Source organism: Anarhichas minor, mitochondrion, assembly GCF_050575085.1.
Source record: "Anarhichas minor isolate LAB01 mitochondrion, complete genome".
NCBI classification, from domain to species: Eukaryota; Metazoa; Chordata; class Actinopteri; order Perciformes; family Anarhichadidae; genus Anarhichas; species Anarhichas minor.
In genome coordinates this window covers 1-16,512 of record NC_037609.1, presented here as the reverse complement: position 1 = coordinate 16,512, position 16,512 = coordinate 1, and the positions used below count along the sequence as shown (strand labels likewise).

The 16,512-nt window shown below is 46.1% G+C and overlaps 13 protein-coding genes and 24 non-coding genes across 37 annotated transcripts, besides 2 other annotated features; 9 read left to right on the top strand and 28 right to left on the bottom strand. All coding sequences in view use genetic code 2, as the record gives it.

Annotated features, from left to right (window-relative positions):
• Nucleotides 1–829: a sequence feature (control region).
• A 27-nt stretch (nucleotides 830–856) lies between these two features.
• DL786_mgt22 lies at nucleotides 857–921 on the bottom strand. Its single transcript has one exon. It is a non-coding gene; the product is annotated as a tRNA-Thr (tRNA).
• On the top strand, nucleotides 857–921 carry DL786_mgt21. The gene has a single exon. It is a non-coding gene; the product is annotated as a tRNA-Pro (tRNA).
• Nucleotides 922–993: 72 nt separating this feature from the next.
• On the bottom strand, nucleotides 994–2,134 carry CYTB (cytochrome b). Its single transcript has one exon. A coding segment is annotated over exon 1 (1,141 nt).
• Nucleotides 2,135–2,139: 5 nt separating this feature from the next.
• On the top strand, nucleotides 2,140–2,208 carry DL786_mgt20. The gene has a single exon. It is a non-coding gene; the product is annotated as a tRNA-Glu (tRNA).
• On the top strand, nucleotides 2,209–2,730 carry ND6 (NADH dehydrogenase subunit 6). The gene has a single exon. It carries the CDS (start codon nucleotides 2,209–2,211, stop codon nucleotides 2,728–2,730), a length of 522 nt encoding a protein of 173 aa, YP_009480494.1.
• ND5 (NADH dehydrogenase subunit 5) lies at nucleotides 2,727–4,565 on the bottom strand. The gene has a single exon. The coding sequence runs from the start codon at nucleotides 4,563–4,565 to the stop codon at nucleotides 2,727–2,729; it is 1,839 nt and encodes a 612-aa protein (YP_009480493.1).
• Nucleotides 4,566–4,638, bottom strand: DL786_mgt19. The gene has a single exon. It is a non-coding gene; the product is annotated as a tRNA-Leu (tRNA).
• Nucleotides 4,639–4,642: 4 nt separating this feature from the next.
• On the bottom strand, nucleotides 4,643–4,710 carry DL786_mgt18. Its single transcript has one exon. It is a non-coding gene; the product is annotated as a tRNA-Ser (tRNA).
• DL786_mgt17 lies at nucleotides 4,711–4,779 on the bottom strand. Its single transcript has one exon. It is a non-coding gene; the product is annotated as a tRNA-His (tRNA).
• Nucleotides 4,780–6,160, bottom strand: ND4 (NADH dehydrogenase subunit 4). The gene has a single exon. A coding segment is annotated over exon 1 (1,381 nt).
• Nucleotides 6,154–6,450, bottom strand: ND4L (NADH dehydrogenase subunit 4L). The gene has a single exon. It carries the CDS (start codon nucleotides 6,448–6,450, stop codon nucleotides 6,154–6,156), a length of 297 nt encoding a protein of 98 aa, YP_009480491.1.
• Nucleotides 6,451–6,519, bottom strand: DL786_mgt16. The gene has a single exon. It is a non-coding gene; the product is annotated as a tRNA-Arg (tRNA).
• ND3 (NADH dehydrogenase subunit 3) lies at nucleotides 6,520–6,868 on the bottom strand. The gene has a single exon. A coding segment is annotated over exon 1 (349 nt).
• Nucleotides 6,869–6,939, bottom strand: DL786_mgt15. The gene has a single exon. It is a non-coding gene; the product is annotated as a tRNA-Gly (tRNA).
• COX3 (cytochrome c oxidase subunit III) lies at nucleotides 6,940–7,724 on the bottom strand. The gene has a single exon. A coding segment is annotated over exon 1 (785 nt).
• ATP6 (ATP synthase F0 subunit 6) lies at nucleotides 7,724–8,407 on the bottom strand. Its single transcript has one exon. The coding sequence runs from the start codon at nucleotides 8,405–8,407 to the stop codon at nucleotides 7,724–7,726; it is 684 nt and encodes a 227-aa protein (YP_009480488.1).
• ATP8 (ATP synthase F0 subunit 8) lies at nucleotides 8,398–8,565 on the bottom strand. The gene has a single exon. The coding sequence runs from the start codon at nucleotides 8,563–8,565 to the stop codon at nucleotides 8,398–8,400; it is 168 nt and encodes a 55-aa protein (YP_009480487.1).
• A 1-nt stretch (nucleotide 8,566) lies between these two features.
• Nucleotides 8,567–8,640, bottom strand: DL786_mgt14. The gene has a single exon. It is a non-coding gene; the product is annotated as a tRNA-Lys (tRNA).
• On the bottom strand, nucleotides 8,641–9,331 carry COX2 (cytochrome c oxidase subunit II). Its single transcript has one exon. A coding segment is annotated over exon 1 (691 nt).
• A 9-nt stretch (nucleotides 9,332–9,340) lies between these two features.
• DL786_mgt13 lies at nucleotides 9,341–9,412 on the bottom strand. The gene has a single exon. It is a non-coding gene; the product is annotated as a tRNA-Asp (tRNA).
• A 3-nt stretch (nucleotides 9,413–9,415) lies between these two features.
• On the top strand, nucleotides 9,416–9,486 carry DL786_mgt12. Its single transcript has one exon. It is a non-coding gene; the product is annotated as a tRNA-Ser (tRNA).
• On the bottom strand, nucleotides 9,487–11,037 carry COX1 (cytochrome c oxidase subunit I). Its single transcript has one exon. It carries the CDS (start codon nucleotides 11,035–11,037, stop codon nucleotides 9,487–9,489), a length of 1,551 nt encoding a protein of 516 aa, YP_009480485.1.
• Nucleotide 11,038: 1 nt separating this feature from the next.
• On the top strand, nucleotides 11,039–11,106 carry DL786_mgt11. The gene has a single exon. It is a non-coding gene; the product is annotated as a tRNA-Tyr (tRNA).
• Nucleotides 11,107–11,172, top strand: DL786_mgt10. Its single transcript has one exon. It is a non-coding gene; the product is annotated as a tRNA-Cys (tRNA).
• Nucleotides 11,173–11,209: an origin of replication.
• Nucleotides 11,210–11,282, top strand: DL786_mgt09. Its single transcript has one exon. It is a non-coding gene; the product is annotated as a tRNA-Asn (tRNA).
• Nucleotide 11,283: 1 nt separating this feature from the next.
• DL786_mgt08 lies at nucleotides 11,284–11,352 on the top strand. Its single transcript has one exon. It is a non-coding gene; the product is annotated as a tRNA-Ala (tRNA).
• Nucleotide 11,353: 1 nt separating this feature from the next.
• DL786_mgt07 lies at nucleotides 11,354–11,424 on the bottom strand. Its single transcript has one exon. It is a non-coding gene; the product is annotated as a tRNA-Trp (tRNA).
• Nucleotides 11,425–12,470, bottom strand: ND2 (NADH dehydrogenase subunit 2). Its single transcript has one exon. A coding segment is annotated over exon 1 (1,046 nt).
• On the bottom strand, nucleotides 12,471–12,539 carry DL786_mgt06. Its single transcript has one exon. It is a non-coding gene; the product is annotated as a tRNA-Met (tRNA).
• DL786_mgt05 lies at nucleotides 12,539–12,609 on the top strand. The gene has a single exon. It is a non-coding gene; the product is annotated as a tRNA-Gln (tRNA).
• DL786_mgt04 lies at nucleotides 12,609–12,678 on the bottom strand. The gene has a single exon. It is a non-coding gene; the product is annotated as a tRNA-Ile (tRNA).
• Nucleotides 12,679–12,682: 4 nt separating this feature from the next.
• Nucleotides 12,683–13,657, bottom strand: ND1 (NADH dehydrogenase subunit 1). The gene has a single exon. The coding sequence runs from the start codon at nucleotides 13,655–13,657 to the stop codon at nucleotides 12,683–12,685; it is 975 nt and encodes a 324-aa protein (YP_009480483.1).
• Nucleotides 13,658–13,731, bottom strand: DL786_mgt03. Its single transcript has one exon. It is a non-coding gene; the product is annotated as a tRNA-Leu (tRNA).
• DL786_mgr01 lies at nucleotides 13,732–15,425 on the bottom strand. Its single transcript has one exon. It is a non-coding gene; the product is annotated as a 16S ribosomal RNA (ribosomal RNA).
• On the bottom strand, nucleotides 15,426–15,497 carry DL786_mgt02. The gene has a single exon. It is a non-coding gene; the product is annotated as a tRNA-Val (tRNA).
• DL786_mgr02 lies at nucleotides 15,498–16,444 on the bottom strand. Its single transcript has one exon. It is a non-coding gene; the product is annotated as a 12S ribosomal RNA (ribosomal RNA).
• DL786_mgt01 lies at nucleotides 16,445–16,512 on the bottom strand. Its single transcript has one exon. It is a non-coding gene; the product is annotated as a tRNA-Phe (tRNA).

Below are 16,512 nucleotides of genomic sequence, written 5' to 3'. Positions count from 1 at the left end.
ACATGAATTGTTTTAATAGTGTAAATAAGCGCATTTTAGGCCCAAAATAAACTACTAGAGGTTTTCCTGTTTCCGGGGGTTTTCAGGAGTCTTAGTGATCTCTCGAGTTTAGGGGGGTAGGGGGGTTTTACGCGCAGAAACCGGGGGTCATATTAGATATCATTCGAGTGAACAAGCACTACTTATGCTCTTGAGATTATAATATGCAATTCTTATGTAAAGTCTTTTCAACACTCATACTATTTACGTGTTTCATTCGTTAAATGCTCACGCTTGTTAGTTTATACCGTGTGCGCTCTGTTATGTCAATTGAAAGGAAAAGAAAAAAAGAGAACCAACTGCCCCTGTGGAGTGAACGCTCGGCATGCTGGGTTATCTCGCTTATGTACTCCACCATTCACGTATGTAAGCGTCGATGAAAGTATGGGGGATAACATCAATCAATGTACCTGAAGTAGGAGCCAAATGTCAGGAATAGTGCACTGTATGAAACTCTTCAAATACTTGTCCCTCACCTTCAATAACCGTTAGCATTAAGAAATCAACTGATGGTCGGTTCTTACTACATCGCATACTGCGATATGATGAGATGTGGAGAAACGTATATCTTAACCTATGGATAAATTGTGTTCGGTCTTAAATCTCGCCTATCCTTGAATTCGTATTAATGTTACCTACATAACTATTTGCTTTATATAAATCTTGGTATTATGATGATATATGAGGGTTGTACTACTATATATGTTGATTATACATATATATGTCCTTGAATACCATTGAAATGGTTAAAATAAATGTGTGGTGATTATACATATATGCACTAAGTACATACATGATATAGTTACATACGCGCAAAGAATAGTTTAGTTTAGAATCCTAGCTTTGGGAGTTAGGGGTGGGAGTTAAAATCTCCTTTCTTTGAGCAGTAGGGGGGATTTTAACCTCCGACATCCGGTTTACAAGACCGGCGCTCTTACGCTGAGCTACTAGTGCACGATCACCCGAGAGCCTTATTTTCCGCNCATCCGGCTAGTGGTGAGAGGACCAGGAAAAGGGAGAAATACAAGACGGATGCAACTTGGCCAATAATAATATATGGGTGTTCTACGGGTATACCGCCAATTCATGTGAGGATAGCAACGTCTGCGATGAGAGTTCAAAACAGAAACTGNGTGACTGGGCGGAAGGTCAGCCCCNGTTGCTTAGAAGTGTGAAGGATGGGNACAACTAATAGGACAAGGATAGAGGCTAGAAGGGCTAGTACACCCCCCAGTTTGTTTGGGATGGACCGCAGGATCGCGTAGGCAAACAGAAAATATCACTCAGGCTTGATGTGGGGTGGGGTGACTAGCGGGTTGGCTGGGGTGAAGTTGTCAGGGTCTCCTAAGAGGTTAGGAGAAAATAGTGCAAGGGCTGTGAGACCAATAACTAAGGCTGCAAAGCCAAGGAGATCCTTATACGAAAAATAGGGGTGGAACGAGATTTTGTCAGCATCTGAGTTCAAGCCAAGGGGGTTGGTTGAGCCTGTCTGGTGTAGGAACAGAAGATGGACAAGAGTAGCACCTGCAATAACAAACGGAAAAAGAAAGTGAAAGGCAAAAAATCGGGTTAGCGTAGTGTTGTCTACTGAGAAGCCTCCTCAGATTCATTGGACAAGAGAATTCCCGATGTATGGTACTGCAGAGAGAAGATTGGTGATGACGGTTGCCCCTCAAAAGGATATTTGCCCTCAGGGTAGGACATATCCTACGAAGGCAGTGATTATTACAAGAAGAAGTAAAACAACACCTACGTTTCATGTCTCCTTGTAGAGGTAGGAGCCGTAGTATAATCCCCGGCCGACGTGCATGTAGATGCAGATGAAAAAGAAAGATGCGCCGTTAGCATGTAGATTTCGGATAAGTCAGCCGTAGTTAACGTCTCGACAAATATGGCCTACAGAGGAGAAGGCAGTTGCAATGTCGGAGGTATAATGTATAGCGAGGAAGAGTCCTGTGAGGATTTGAATGATTAAGCAAAGGCCGAGTAGGGAACCAAAGTTTCATCATACTGAGATATTGGAGGGGGCGGGTAGGTCAACTAGTGCGTTATTTGCGATTTTTAGTAGCGGATGGGTTTTTCGTAGGCTTGCCATTAGAGGTTTTTGTAGTTGAATAACAACGGTGGTTTTTCAAGCCATTAGTCCTGGTTAAAACCCTGGCAGGAATTATGACCTACATTATGTCTTTGTTCTTATTGGGATTAGTATTAGGTTTAGTAGCTGTTGCTTCTAATCCTTCCCCGTATTTTGCTGCTTTAGGGTTGGTTGTTGTAGCGGGTATGGGATGCGGTGTTTTAGTTGGCCACGGGGGTCCTTTTTTATCATTAGTTTTATTTTTAATCTATTTAGGGGGGATGCTAGTTGTATTTGCATACTCAGCAGCTTTGGCTGCCGAGCCTTTCCCAGAGGGGCTGGGGAGTCGTCCTGTTGTAGCATACATAGTCCTGTATATATTTGGGGTGTGTTTAGTTTCTAGTGCGGTGTGAGGTGGGTGGTATGAGTCATCTTGGGTGCCGGCCGACGAGCTTGGGGAGTTTTCCATATTTCGTGGAGATATCGGAGGGGTGGCCATAATATACTCGTTGGGGGGAGGGATACTAGTAATTAGTGCTTGGGTGTTGTTGCTTACGTTGTTTGTTGTTCTAGAGTTAACGCGAGGGTTAAGTCGAGGAACACTTCGGGCGGTTTAATACGTAACTGCTAGAAGGGCAAGGGTTAGGGAAAGAAGGAAGAGGGTCAAGTAGGTTTTAATTAACCCCTGTTGCGTATTACTGGTGGTGGTTACCAAGGGAATATTAGAGGAGGCTACAGCTTTGGGGCCAACTTTTTCAATTCAAGACTGGTCAAGCATTTGGCTGGCAATGGTTTGTCCTAAAACAAGGTTGAGTTTGGGGGTAAATCGATGAATAATGGGGGGGAAGAACCCAAGCATGTTGGAGAAGTGGTGGAGTGGTAAATTTGGTGTTTTTTGGTACTGCTTGTTTGTTAGGGAGGCTAGTTCTAGGGCAAGAAGGAGGCCGATGACTGTGACTAAAAGGGCGGCTAGTTTAAGTAGGGGAGGTATAGTCATAACAGGGGTTTTTAGTGGGATAATGCTTGAGGTAATTAAAAGGCCAGCAACGATGCTTCCTCATGCAAGTCGTTTAATGGGGTTGATAACTGCTGGATTGTTTTCATTGATAGGGGAGAGAGAATTAAATCGGGGATGGCCTATAGATACAAAAAAGACCACTCGTAGGCTATAGATTGCTGTAAAGGAGGTGGCTAGGAGGGTAAGAACAAGGGCTCAGGCGTTTAGGTGTGATGTGTTTAGGGCTTCAATGATTGCGTCTTTTGAGAAGAACCCCGCGAGAAATGGGGTGCCCGTGAGGGCAAGGCTCCCGATCGTAAGACAAGAGGAGGTAAGAGGGGTAAGGTGGTGTATCCCCCCTATTTTGCGGATGTCTTGCTCGTCATTCAAGCTGTGGATTACTGAGCCGGAGCAGAGGAAAAGTATTGCCTTGAAAAAGGCGTGTGTACAAATGTGTAGGAAAGCGAGCTGGGGTTGATTTAGTCCGATAGTTACTATCATAAGGCCTAGCTGGCTTGATGTTGAGAAGGCAACAATTTTCTTAATGTCATTTTGAGTTAAAGCACAGGTGGCTGTAAATAGGGTGGTTAGGGCTCCCAAGCAGAGGCAGGCGGTTAGGGCAGTTTGATTTCCTTCTAGTAAGGGGCTTATTCGCACAAGTAAAAAAATACCAGCAACGACCATAGTGCTGGAGTGTAGTAGGGCAGAGACCGGCGTAGGACCCTCCATGGCCGAGGGAAGCCATGGATGGAGCCCGAACTGGGCGGACTTGCCGGTGGCGGCAAGAATTAATCCTAAGAGAGGGAAGGTGAGGTCGAAGTCTTTAGAGGCTGCAAAGATCTGTTGTATCTCCCATGAGTTTAGGTTTATGGCTATTCATGCTATAGCAAAAATTAGGCCGATATCTCCTACACGGTTGTAGACGACGGCTTGAAGAGCGGCGGTGTTAGCATCAGCTCGTCCGTACCATCATCCAATAAGAAGAAAGGATATAATGCCAACTCCCTCCCACCCAATAAATAGTTGAAATATATTATTGGCTGTTACTAGAATGACTATGGCGATGAGAAAAACTAGAAGATACTTGAAGAAGCGGTTCATGTTGGGGTCCGCATGTATATACCATGATGCAAATTCTAGGATTGATCATGTCACATAAAGGGCAATGGGGATAAAGATGATGGAGTAATGGTCAAATTTAAGGCTAATGTTAACATCAAAGCAGGTTGTGTTTATTCAACTTCATGAGGTAATAATAGTCTCTGTGCCTTCATTAAAGAACAGAAACAAGGGGAGAAGGCTGACGAAGAAAGACAGCTTTACTGCTGTTTTAACGTGAGAAACAGCCCAGGTGGGGGCATGGGTCCGGGGGGAAAGGGTCGAGAGTACGGGGTAGGCTAATAGTGCAAAAATAATAATTAGGCTGGAGGTTATTATAAGTGAAGTAGGGTGCATAGCTACCACTTGGATTTGCACCAAGAGTTTCTGGTTCCTAAGACCAGCGGATGAGCTGTTATCCTTTGGAAGCGGGCCGAGTGAGCCCTGGGGTTCAACCAAGGTCGCGGAGATTAGCAGTCTTCGTTGCTGGCGAGCCTCTCTCGGTGGATAAGGGGGGTTTAACCCCTGTCTTTAGAATCACAATCTAATATTTTTGTTAAACTATATCTACATGAGGCTCACCCTCAGATTAGTTCTGGCTTCATAACAAGCATAAGTAACGGGATGAGGTGAAGGGCCATAAGAAGATGTTCACGGGTGTGGGAGGGGTCTAGGGCAATAATGTGTGCGGGAAGGGGGCCTCGTTGGGTTATAAGAAACATATAGAGGGAGTAGCTTGCGGTAATAAGGGTACCTGCCCCGGTTAATACTAGAGTTCACCAGGATCAGTTAAATATGGAGGTAATAATCATAATCTCCCCCATTAGATTAGGTAGGGGGGGAAGGGCCAAGTTAGCAAGACTTGCAACAAATCATCAGGTTGTTATTAGTGGTAGAACCATTTGTAGTCCTCGAGCTAAGAGTATGGTTCGGCTATGTGTTCGTTCATAGTTTGTGTTAGCAAGGCAGAAGAGAGCAGAGGATGCGAGGCCGTGGGCAATCATGAGGGTTAGGGCCCCAGAGAATCCTCAGGGGGTTTGAATAAGAATTCCTCCAACAACCAGACCTATATGGCTTACGGAGGAGTAGGCGATGAGCGACTTCAAATCTGTCTGACGTAGGCAGATTGAGCCAGTCATAATTACACCTCAAAGGGCAAAAACGATAAATGGGTAACTTAGCTCCTGGGTTAATGGGTCTAATATAACAACTATCCGTATTATTCCGTAACCCCCCAGTTTTAGAAGTACTGCAGCAAGGACCATTGAGCCGGCAACTGGGGCCTCAACGTGTGCTTTAGGCAATCAAAGATGTACCCCGTACAGGGGTATTTTTACTAAAAATGCAATAAGACAACCGGCTCATCATAGTTTATCTGCATAGGATGTGAGTTGAACAGGGTCTGAGTACTGTAGGGTAAGTAGTGATAGGGTACCTGCGCTGTTTTGGAGTAGTAGGAGGGCAACTAAGAGTGGAAGAGACCCTGCTAGTGTATAAAAGAGGAAATAGATACCTGCGTTTAGTCGTTCGGTTTGATTACCTCAGCGGGTAATAATAATTAATGTGGGGATAAGAGTAGCTTCAAATATGATGTAAAATATAATAATTTCGGTAGCTCCGAAGGCTAAAATAAGAAAGATCTGAAGGGATGTTAGCAGGGTAATGTAGGTGCGTTGACGGTTAATAGGTTCAAGTGCGGTGTGGCTCTGACTTGCCATAATTATAAGGGGGAGTAGTCAGCAAGTAAGTACCAGAAGAGGTGTGGACAGGAGGTCTGTTGCTATGTAACCATTGAGGTTGGATCAACCAGTCTCTGACATGTTAGTTAGTCAAGAGAGGCTAAGTAGGGCAATAATAAGACTTTGAGTGAGAGTTGTGGGTCACAATCACTTTGGTTTAACTACTCAGGCGGTGGGGACTAGTATAAGGGTCGGGATTAAGATTTTTAACATTGTAGGAGGTTTAGGCTTTGAAGGTGATCTGTGCCGTGGGTTCGTGCGGTGGCTACCAGCAGGGCGAGGCCCGCACTTGCTTCACAGGCCGAAAATGCTAGCAAGAGTATAGGGGCTGCGGAGAAGCTTGTAGACCCTAGTTGCAAGGTCCACAGGGAAAGAGCAATAAATAAAGAAAGTATTATGCCCTCTAAGCAGAGAAGGGCAGAGAGTAGGTGGGTACGATGAAAGGCCAGGCCGGTTAATCCTAGCATGAAAGCCGATGAGAAGGCAAAGTGAACGGGGGTCATTAGGTAATTATGGACTTTAACCACAAGTTTTTGAGCCGAAATCAAAGGTTTTTCTTAAACTAATTGCCTATTCAGCTCATTCTAGGCCCCCCTGGAGTCATTCGTAAATTAGGCCTAAAGTGAGAAGAGCTAGTACGGCTGCGGCCCAGAGGAATGTTAATAACGGGGACGCTAGTTGATCTCCTCAGGGTAGCGGGAGCAGTAGTGCAATTTCTAAGTCAAACAGTAAGAATAGGATTGCGACTAGGAAAAATCGTAATGAAAAGGGGAGGCGGGCCGACCCGAGCGGGTCAAAACCGCATTCATAGGGTGAAAGCTTTTCGTGGTCGGGGGTCATCTGGGGAAGTCAGAAGGATACAAGGGCCAAAATAATCGAGAGAGCTGCGGTAATAGTAATTACAGTTGTGATTAGGTTCATTATCTTTCCTTGGACTTTAACCAAGACCGGGTGATTGGAAGTCACTTATACTAACTTAGTACTAGAAAGATTAGGATCCTCATCAGTAGATGGAGATGTATAGGAATAGTCAGACAACGTCTACAAAGTGTCAATATCAGGCGGCGGCTTCAAACCCGAAGTGATGCTCTGATGTAAAATGGTAGCGAATTTGACGGAGCAAGCAAACGGCCAGGAATGAAGAGCCAATAATAACATGTAGACCATGGAAGCCGGTGGCCACAAAGAAGGTAGAGCCGTATACGCCGTCTGCAATCGTAAATGGGGCTTCATAGTATTCTATGGCCTGGAGGAAGGTGAAGTAAAATCCTAGAAGAATGGTAAGTGTGAGGGATTGAATGGCTTGCTTTCGTGCCCCCTCTATAATGCTATGGTGGGCCCAGGTAACTGTGACCCCTGAGGCAAGCAGGACTGCTGTGTTAAGCAGAGGCACTTCAAATGGGTCAAGTGTAGTGATGCCTGTAGGTGGTCAGCACCCGCCTAGTTCTGGGGTAGGGGCAAGACTTGCGTGGTAAAAAGCCCAGAAGAACCCGAGGAAAAAGAAAACTTCTGAAGTAATGAAAAGAATCATACCGTAGCGGAGCCCCTTCTGAACGGGGGGTGTGTGGTGTCCTTGGAAGGTACCTTCCCGCACAATGTCTCGTCATCACTGGTATATTGTGAGAAGGAGGAGGGCTGTTCCAAGGGTTATTAGGGTCGTGGACTGGAAGTGGAACCAGGTTGCGAGACCGGATGTTATTAATAGGGCAGCAACTGCACCTGTTAAAGGTCAGGGGCTGGGGTCAACTATATGGTAGGGGTGTGCTTGATGGGCCATTAAACGTTCTCTTGTAGATAAAGAGTTAATAGAAGAACAAATACGTAGGCCTGAATTATAGCTACGGCGATTTCTAAAAGGGTTAGAAGAACAAGTACTACAGATGTCAGAAGCGCTACGGTAGGTATTAGAGGTATAAGAACAAAGGCGGCTGTTGCAATTAGTTGAATAAGAAGATGGCCGGCAGTTAAATTTGCTGTTAGCCGAACCCCTAGGGCAAGAGGGCGGATGAAAAGGCTAATTGTTTCGATGATAATGAGGACCGGAATTAGGGGGCCGGGGGTGCCTTCTGGTAGAAGGTGCCCGAGAGCATGGGTTGGTTGGTTTCGCATTCCAATAATTACGGTTGCAAGTCAGAGGGGGGTTGCGAGGCCTAGATTAAGGGAAAGTTGGGTGGTTGGGGTAAAGGTATATGGAAGAAGGCCTAGTATATTTAGAGTAATTAAGAAAACTATTAGTGAGGTTAAAAGAGCAGCCCACTTGTGTCCTCCGAGGCTTAGGGGTAGAAGAAGCTGTTGTGTAAAGCGATTAATAAATCAGCCTTGAAGGGCAAGAAAGCGGTTATTTAATCACCGGGTGGTGGGTGTGGGGTATAAGATCCAAGGAAGGGTAAGAGCTAGGGCTATTAAAGGAATCCCTAGATATGTGGGGCTCATAAACTGGTCAAAGAAGCTTAGTGTCATGGTCAGGTTCAAGGGTCTGTTTTAGGTTTCTCAGTGCTGTGGAGTGTTGGCTCGTTGGGGAAAGTGTGAGCTAATACTTTAGGGGGAATGACGGTTAAAAAAATTAATCATGAGAAGATTAGGATTGCAAATCAAGGCGCGGGGTTGAGTTGAGGCATGTCGCTAGGGGTGGTTGGGAGTCACCAATCTTTAGCTTAAAAGGCTAACGCTAGACCCTATTTAGCTTCTTAGCGAGGCGTCTTCAAGTATTCGGGAGGACCAGTTTTCAAAGTGTTCTAGAGGGACTGCCTCAACTACAATGGGCATAAAGCTGTGATTTGCTCCACAAATCTCGGAGCACTGACCGTAAAAAACCCCCGGCCGAGATGCAATAAAGGCTGTTTGGTTTAGTCGGCCCGGGACTGCGTCTATTTTAATACCCAGGGCTGGAACTGCTCACGAGTGAAGGACATCATCAGCGGAAACTAAAACTCGGATTGGGGATTCCACTGGAATTACCATTCGATGGTCTGCTTCTAGGAGCCGGAATTGACCGGGGGTTAAATCTTGTGTGGGAATTATATATGCGTCGAACCCAAGGTCTTCATAGTCTGTGTATTCATAGCTTCAGTACCACTGATGGCCTACGGCTTTAATTGTGAGAAGGGGGTTGTTGATTTCATCTATAAGGTAAAGAATGCGTAGAGAGGGTAGGGCAATGAGGATGAGAATAATTGCTGGGAGGACAGTTCAGATAATTTCAATTTCTTGAGAGTCTAAAATGTACTTGTTTGTCAATTTGGTGGAGACTATGGCCACAATAATGTAAAGCACCAAAGTGCTAATTAAGAAAACGATTATTAAGGCGTGGTCATGAAAATGAAGAAGTTCTTCTATTACAGGTGAAGCTGCATCTTGAAATCCTAGCTGTGAGGGATGGGCCATGGGGGGGGGCAAGACACGCGGGAATTTAACCCACAACTCTGCCTCGACAAGGCGGTGTAATATGCTTTTTACTAGTGTCTTATAAAGAAAGTGACAGAGCGGTTATGTGGCTGGCTTGAAACCAGCCCATGGGGGTTCGACTCCTCCCTTTCTCGTTAGTTTGATTGAACTTGAACAAATGCAGGCTCTTCGAAAGTGTGATAGGGGGGAGGGCAGCCGTGTAGTCACTCCACATTCGTTGTTGTAAGCTCTACTGCTAGAACTTCTCGTTTAGCAGCAAATGCCTCTCAGATAATAAACAGGAATATAATTACTGCTACCAAAGAGATCAGAGATCCGACGGAGGAGACCGTGTTTCATAGGGTATAGGCATCTGGGTAATCTGAGTACCGTCGAGGTATGCCAGCAAGACCTAGGAAGTGTTGGGGGAAAAAGGTTAAATTAACGCCTGCAAATATTACACCGAAGTGGATTTTTGTTCAAGTGCTATGAAGGGTGTAGCCTGAAAATAACGGGAATCAGTGTACGAAGCCGGCGACAATAGCAAATACAGCACCCATGGACAGAACGTAGTGGAAATGGGCAACCACGTAATAAGTGTCATGGAGGACAATATCGAGGGAGGAGTTGGCAAGAATAATTCCTGTTAGGCCCCCTACCGTAAAAAGAAAAATGAACCCGAGTGCCCAGAGAAGGGGGGTCTCTCATTTGATGGAGCCTCCGTGGAGGGTGGCAAGTCAGCTAAAGACTTTTACGCCTGTGGGGATTGCGATAATTATGGTGGCAGAGGTAAAGTAAGCGCGTGTGTCTACATCCATTCCTACCGTGAACATGTGGTGGGCCCATACGATGAATCCTAGAAGGCCGATGGCCATCATTGCTCATACCATACCCATGTACCCGAAAGGTTCTTTCTTACCAGAATAATAGGCAACAATGTGTGAAATTATTCCGAAGCCGGGGAGAATAAGAATATATACTTCAGGATGGCCAAAGAATCAAAACAAGTGTTGATAAAGGATTGGGTCCCCCCCTCCGGCGGGGTCGAAGAAGGTGGTGTTAAGGTTACGGTCTGTTAGGAGTATAGTAATACCAGCTGCAAGTACGGGGAGAGAAAGGAGAAGCAGGACGGCCGTAATAAGCACTGATCAAACGAAGAGGGGTGTTTGGTACTGAGAAATCGCAGGGGGTTTCATGTTAATAATGGTTGTAATGAAATTAATTGCCCCAAGGATTGAAGAAATTCCTGCTAAGTGAAGGGAAAAGATTGTTAAATCAACAGAGGCTCCTGCATGGGCTAAGTTACCCGAGAGAGGGGGATAAACTGTTCACCCTGTCCCAGCCCCAGCCTCTACCCCGGAAGAGGCAAGGAGAAGGAGAAAAGATGGGGGGAGAAGTCAAAAGCTCATGTTGTTTATCCGGGGAAATGCTATGTCTGGGGCCCCAATCATTAGGGGGACAAGCCAGTTTCCGAAACCTCCAATTATAATTGGTATCACTATAAAGAAAATTATTACGAACGCATGTGCCGTAACAATCACATTATAAATTTGGTCGTCCCCCAAGAGGGCGCCGGGTTGGCTTAGCTCCGCTCGAATGAGGAGGCTTAGGGCTGTGCCTACCATTCCGGCTCATGCACCAAATACTAGATAAAGGGTGCCAATGTCTTTGTGATTAGTCGAGAAAAATCAGCGTGTGATGGCCACAGGTAGGATGGCTGAGTTAAGCGGTGGATTGTAGACCCATAGACAGAGGTTCGAGTCCTCTTCTTATCAAGCCCTAAGGTGTACCACATATAAGATTGCAAATCTTAAGAGGCAGACTAACCCCTGCTAGGGCTTTCCCCCGCCTTCTAAGTGCTGACAAGGCGGGGGAAAGTAGGTTGATGCCCGCTGGTTTGAGCGCTTANCTGTTAACTAAGAATTTGCAGGATCGAGGCCTGCCGACCTAGAAAGGCTTTAGCTTAATTAAAGTGTCTGTTTTGCATGCAGGAGATGTGGGGTAGTGTCCCGCAAGTCTTATCAGGGGCTGGGAGGTTTTCACTCCCGCTTAGGGCTTTGAAGGCCCTTGGTCTTGTGTTAGCCTAAGCCTCTTAGATGGTTAGGAGTGCCACTGCGGCGGGGGTTAGAGGCAGTAGTAGCAAGGTCGCTGTGGTTGAGATGGCGACAGGAAGAGTAAGTTGCGAGGACGGAAAGCGCCACGGGGTAACCCCGGCAGAACTATTGGGGGATATGGTGAGTGTTATAGCGTAGGAAAGGCGTAGATAGAAGTACAAACTTAGTAGGGCGGCTAGTGCGGCCAGTGTCGCAGTAAGGGCTAGATCTTGCTTGGTAAGTTCCTGTAGAATGAGTCATTTTGGTATAAATCCGGTAAGGGGGGGAAGGCCCCCCAAAGAAAGAAGAATAAGAGGGGTGAGAGAGGTTAGGGCGGGTGCTTTTGCTCAAGAGGTGCCGAGGGCATTCAGGGTGGTTGAATTATTCAATTTAAATACTAGAAAAGTGGAAAATGTTATGAGAAAATAGGTAAGCAGAGTTAGGAGGGTTAATGAGGGTGAGAATTGTATTACAAGAACTATCCAGCCGAGGTGGGCAATAGAAGAGTAAGCTAGAATTTTCCGTAGTTGGGTTTGATTTAGTCCGCCTCAGCCTCCTACAAGGGTTGATGCAAGCCCAAGGGTGATAAGAAGAGTAGAGTTTAGGGGCTGAATCTGTATAAGTAGGGCAAATGGTGCTAGCTTTTGTCAAGTGGATAAGATTAATCCTGTAGTAAGGTCTAGTCCTTGAAGGACCTCGGGTAACCATGCATGGACTGGGGCTAGGCCGACTTTTAGTGCAAGGGCTAAAGTAATAATAGTAATTGGAAGGGGGTGAGATATTTGTTGAATGTCCCATTGTCCTGTCATTCAGGCATTGGTAGTGCTTGCAAAGAGAAGCATTGCGGCCCCGGTGGCTTGTGTTAGGAAATATTTAGTGGTGGCTTCAACTGCTCGTGGGTGGTGATGTTGTGCTATTAATGGAATAATCGCAAGGGTGTTTATTTCAAGGCCTATCCAGGCGAGTAATCAGTGGGAGCTGGCAAAGGTGATTGTAGTCCCCAGGCCTAAACCAAAGAGTAGGGTGGCTAAGATGTACGGGTTCATTAGCAAAGGAGGGAGTTTAACCAACATGTTTGGGGTATGGGCCCAAAAGCTTAATTAGCTGACTTTACTAGGAAGTGGTGTAGTGGAAGCACTAAGAGTTTTGATCTCTTTAGGTAGGGTTCGAGCCCCTTCTTTCTAAGGAGCTGGGGGGACTCTAACCCTCATTGTTCACTCTATCAAAGTGGTCCTTTGCTTCAGGCACAGCCCCATGTTTATACCTGTGGAGGTAGTCCAGCGAGAGCGATAGGGAGGGCAAGATGCCAAATAACTAGGGCTAGTGTGAGGGGGAGGAAGTTCTTTCAGATTAAATGTATGAGTTGATCATACCGGAACCGGGGGTAGGAGGCCCGCACCCAGAGGAAGACGACTGATAGAAGGGCTGCTTTGGTCATTAGGTTGATAGCGGTTAATTCTGGGATGGAGGGGATGTGCGAGGCGCCTAGGAAAAGTGTGGCGGATAGGGTATTTATAAGTAGGATGTTAGCGTATTCTGCGAGAAAGAAGAGGGCGAAGGGTCCTCCCGCGTACTCCACGTTGAACCCTGAGACAAGCTCGGATTCTCCCTCGGTGAGGTCAAAGGGTGCTCGGTTGGTCTCAGCTAAGGTAGAAATATATCATATAGCTGCTAGGGGTCAGGCAGGCAGAATTAGTCAGACGCTTTCTTGCGCAATGTTAAAAGTTTGTAAGGTAAAGCCTCCCGTAAAGATAATAATGTTTAGGAGAATAAGGCCTAGGCTTACTTCATATGAAATAGTTTGAGCAACTGCTCGAAGGGCCCCGATAAGAGCATACTTTGAATTAGAGGCCCACCCTGAGCCTAGAATGGAATAAACCGCTAGGCTAGATAAAGCAAGAATAAATAAGATACCGAGGTTTAGGTCAATTACAGGATAGGGGAGGGGTATAGGGGCTCAGAGAGTAAGGGCTAGAGTGAGGGCAAGTATAGGGGCTAATAGGAATAAGATTGGGGAAGCGGTAGAGGGACGAACGGGCTCTTTAATAAAGAGTTTAAGGCCGTCTGCGATGGGTTGTAAGAGCCCGTAGGGGCCTACAATATTTGGACCTTTTCGCAACTGCATATAACCAAGTACTTTCCGCTCTAGAAGTGTAAGAAAAGCGACGGCTAGAAGAACGGGTACAATAAAGGTTAGGGGGTTAATGATGTGAGTGATGATTGTGGATATCATAGTTAGGGAGAGGACTTGAACCTCTGTAGAAAGGGCTTAGGTCTTTTGCAATTACCGGGCTCTGCCACCTTAACATGCCTTTTTCTTAGGCAGGGGGGCATGCCCCTTTGCCCACTTTAGTTGACTTCAGTAGGTAGGGGGGAGGCGTGCCTTGAGCATGGGCCTCTTCTTTTCGGTCCTTTCGTACTAGAAAAGAGCATAGCATAGATAGAAACTGACCTGGATTACTCCGGTCTGAACTCAGATCACGTAGGACTTTAATCGTTGAACAAACGAACCCTTAATAGCGGCTGCACCATTAGGATGTCCTGATCCAACATCGAGGTCGTAAACCCCCTTGTCGATATGGGCTCTAAAAGAGGATTGCGCTGTTATCCCTAGGGTAACTCGGTCCGTTGATCGGCACTGCCGGATCTTATTGGTCAGAATTTCTGTTTACTAGAGCTGTGGCTCTTAGTTGTAGGAGGGGTGCTCCCATTCCACGTGGGGGTTTTTTAATTCCCCGCGGTCGCCCCAACCAAAGACATTAGGGTAGGTTCCATCTGGTTTAGTCCTTTATTCAGGGTTATTAACATGATCTACCTTGGTGTCTAAAGCTCCATAGGGTCTTCTCGTCTTATGTTTGTATTCCCGCTTCTGCACGGGAAGATCAACTTCATTGACTGGAGAGAGGAGACAGTTAAGCCCTCGTTATGCCATTCATACAGGTCTTCATTTAAAAGACAAGTGATTGCGCTACCTTCGCACGGTCAAAATACCGCGGCCGTTAAACTAATAGTCACAGGGCAGGCGGGACCTCTTATTTATTAAGTTTGCAAGAGGCGATGTTTTTGGTAAACAGGCGAGGCTTTAATGTGTTTGCCGAGTTCCTTCTCTTTCTTTTAGCCTTTCCCTGTGGGCACACCTGTGTTGGGTTAACGGTTGTTTCCTGAATGCTTTTCTTGTTGTTAAATCTATTATTCAGTGCCCTCTTTGTTTGGGGCCGTTAATGGTCGGCGGGATGTCCGTTCCGACATACATGTGTGCAGGGAGAGAGCCGGAGGCTCTCTTATTACTCATATTAGCATAGTCACCCCCATGCGTGCATGGGGCGGTCCATTATGTTTAGGGGAATAAGATTTGGTGATCAGAATAAGAAGGGTTTAGTGTTATATTTGAGCTTTAACGCTTTCTAAGGGGATGGCTGCTTTTAGGCCCACCCAAATATCTTCCTTTAGGTATTATGATCTTTATCCTCCTGATAAAGTTGTGTCTTGGTTCAAAGGGGCTGTACCCCCTTTGACTAACTCTCTTGGTTTCTTAAGTACATCGATAGGGGTTAAACTAAGGTGAAAAGAGAAGCCGGGAGGCTGAACTTCTATTCATTTCTTGGACAACCAGCTATAACTAGGTTCGGTAGGTCTATCACCTCTACTCAAAGCTCCCCCCACTCTTTTGCCACAGAGACGGGTGTGCCCTATTAATAGGCTGTCTTGGAGTAGCTCACCTAGTTTCGGGATATCAAACTAAAGCACTCTTTGCTTGGATTACACTTGCTAAATCATGATGCAAAAGGTACGAGTTTTAATCTCTGCTTTTTTAGGCTTCACTGAGTTCTTTCATTTCTCTTTCAGCATTCCCTTGCGGTACTTTCTCTATTGCGCCGGGGGCCCCGTTTCTATCACCTATACTAAGGGGGAAAAATGGTTTGTTTAATGAGATACTAGTGTATTTAGGGGTTATTAACAGGGGTTTGTTGAAGTTGTTTAAGCGGGCTAGCTATAAAGCTTCAGGGCGACCCGACTTGCACGGATGACTTCTCGGTGTAAGGGAGATGCTTTTCTTTCTTAGCTACGCTCTGATTTTTCCAAGTGCACCTTCCGGTACACTTACCATGTTACGACTTGCCTCCCCTTTGCGATTATTAGGGTTTAGTTAATTAGGTTGGTGGGCTTGGGGAGAGTGACGGGCGGTGTGTGCGCGCTTCAGGGCCAATTTCAGCGGAACACTCTATTTTCTGCTTACTGCTAAATCCTCCTTCAGATGGACGTTTCAGTGCATCGTCCGTATTCGCTGTAGTAGCGAATGTAGCCCATTTCTTCCCTTCCCATACGCTACACCTCGACCTGACGTTTTGGGTTATACCAGTTTTGCTTACTATTAGACCTTCACAGGGTAAGCTGACGACGGCGGTATATAGGCGGGGAAAACAAGGAAAGGTGAGGTTGAACGGGGGTTATCGGTTCTAGAACAGGCTCCTCTAGGTGGATCTAAAGCACCGCCAAGTCCTTTGGGTTTTAAGCTAATGCTCGTAGTTCCCAGGCGGATAGTGGGTGTAGTATACTATCAATGTTTAGGGCTAGGCATAGTGGGGTATCTAATCCCAGTTTGTGCCGTAGCTTTCGTGGGTTCAGATTAAATAAAGCTACCTTCGTGGTTGAACTTCTTATCTTCGGGTGCGTATAACAGCCGTGAAGATGTTCGGCTTTAGTACAAATTTTAACTTAACCACGCTTTACGCCGGGGTCTTTCAACTTGGGCCTCTCGTATAACCGCGGTGGCTGGCACGAGTTTTACCGGCCCTCTTAGCTTTAACTAAGTCAAGTTTTCACTTATGGCTTAATGTTTATCACTGCTGAGTTCCCTTGAGGGTGTGGCTAAGCAAGGCGTCATGGGCTCACTAGAGATGTGCCTGATACCAGCTCCTTGTTCCCGGGCGGGGAACTGTAGGGCATTCTCACAGGAGTGCGGATACTTGCATGTGTAAGTTTAGCTAAAGTTGATAGTAAAGTCAGGACCAAGCCTTTGTGCTTGCGGAGCTTTCTAGGGCCCATCTTAACATCTTCAGTGTTATGCTTTACTTAAGCTACGCTAGC